Here is a 1,713-nt window from a genome sequence, read left to right on the forward strand (position 1 = left end):
CTGTAACGGAAATTATAATTTTTTATGCTACTATTTTTCCTTGTGTTTTTGTTATTATTATATAATAATAAATTTTTAGTAATATTTTAACTTTATTAATGTTGTATAGTAATATTAAATATTTTTTTTACTGTTCTATTTTTATTTAGTACCACAGTAAGTCTTCATTACGTATAATAGGCTATATAATGATTACTGTTCCCATTATTTTGATGAGATAAATTAGTTTTGCTTTTCAAAGTTTTTGTAATAAACTATCCACATATAATTCTTTGTCATGAAGGTTATCTTCCATTTCGCATTCTTCTATCACCAATGCCAGGATAAGCATCCATAATTTTGCTATGAATTGTTTTTTCTTACCGAATTCTCGACATAGATGTTCCTTCTCTAATTCTTCTACCTTTGTCCATGATATATTTTCCTTCGCCTTTTCCGTTTCTGATTTGTGTGGTTCTAATTCGTTTGATTGCTGCAATTCGTTTGGTCGTTGTTGTTCTTGTGGTGGTTGTTCCACTCCTAGCACTTCTTCCACTACTTCTGCTTCCTCTTCTTCTATATTGTTCAACAAATGCCTGAACCAATCTTGTTCGCTCACCATTTGCATACGTGTATACTGTTTTGCTACCCATTGTCTCCATGAGTCTTTCTGCCTTTCTAGGAATGGAACATCATTATTCTCATGGAATTCGCTATGATAGGCCTGACCCTGTTCTGTTTCTTCGATCTGGTCGAGCTCGACTATCTGCGAATATTCCTGCTGCTGTTGTTGTTTCCATCCGCTTTTTAGCATATGAAACCAAGGTTGGTCTTTGCATTCTTCCAACACCCCTTTATTTCTTTCAATCCAATGGACCCAATAGACGGAGTTTATGGAGTTTGACTTGCGGTTTGTCGCATCCTTTTCGTTCCGATTTATCCCACCGTATACGTTCGAATGATTACCCCGAAGAATCGATCCTTTCTCTTCTTTTCCTATTTCGTCCACCCTAGGAACGTCTCCCGTATTTGTTCCTATTGAATTACCTGCGGTTGTGTGGTCTGAGAAGTTCTTACCTGCTGTGTGTTCCCCTTGCATGAACTCCTCTTTGTCTTTCATTATTCCGTGTTGCGTAAACTCCTGTGCAAATTTCTGGACCAAGATTTCCAAAAAATCGTTTTTGTGTAATGCCCAGGTGCCGTGTTGACATTCATCAACGACTTCCAAGTGGATTTCAATAATGGTTCGCCGATTGACGCGTTTTCTACTTCTTTTCTTGGTCATAGGTCTGGGTGGTCGTGTTCTTGTCATGGTATAGCCGTAGGACGTGTCCGATGTCGGCAATTCCTCGTGCTGTATGTGCTGTAGGATATTGTCTTCCAAGGAGGGAGAGGTGGGCTGTGCACGTCGTCTTCGTCGACGTCCCCCTCCTAGGGGAAAGTACTGCAGAGCGGCAAAGGGAGGAGAGCAGAATTGTGGGAAGAATGTCATAAACATAATGATCATGTATGTTGTTGTGTGTTATGTGTAATGTGTGCACTTAGCTATGTAGTGCAGGGTGTCATGTGAGGTGTGTGGTATGTAGTATGTGCGATATTGATGGTGCGTACTATGTGTGTGGTGTGGTATGTAAGGGGTGTGTCGTCGTCGTCTGTTACCTTGTAAAGGAGGAAACCGAGGAGGATTGTGACGATCAAGACAGGGATGACAGGAATTAAAGGGAAATGGGGGGC

General features: G+C 40.2%; 1 protein-coding gene across 1 annotated transcript; it reads right to left on the minus strand.

Annotated features, from left to right (window-relative positions):
• Positions 1–235: 235 nt before the first annotated feature.
• Positions 236–1,099, minus strand: PCYB_002240 (Pvstp1; the record flags this gene model as incomplete). Its single annotated transcript, XM_004227645.1, has 2 exons — positions 236–1,026; positions 1,057–1,099. 2 exons carry the CDS (start codon positions 1,097–1,099, stop codon positions 236–238), a joined length of 834 nt encoding a protein of 277 aa, XP_004227693.1.
• Positions 1,100–1,713: the final 614 nt, after the last annotated feature.

This window comes from Plasmodium cynomolgi (assembly GCF_000321355.1).
Source record: "Plasmodium cynomolgi strain B DNA, scaffold: 0097, whole genome shotgun sequence".
Taxonomy (NCBI): Eukaryota; Apicomplexa; class Aconoidasida; order Haemosporida; family Plasmodiidae; genus Plasmodium; species Plasmodium cynomolgi.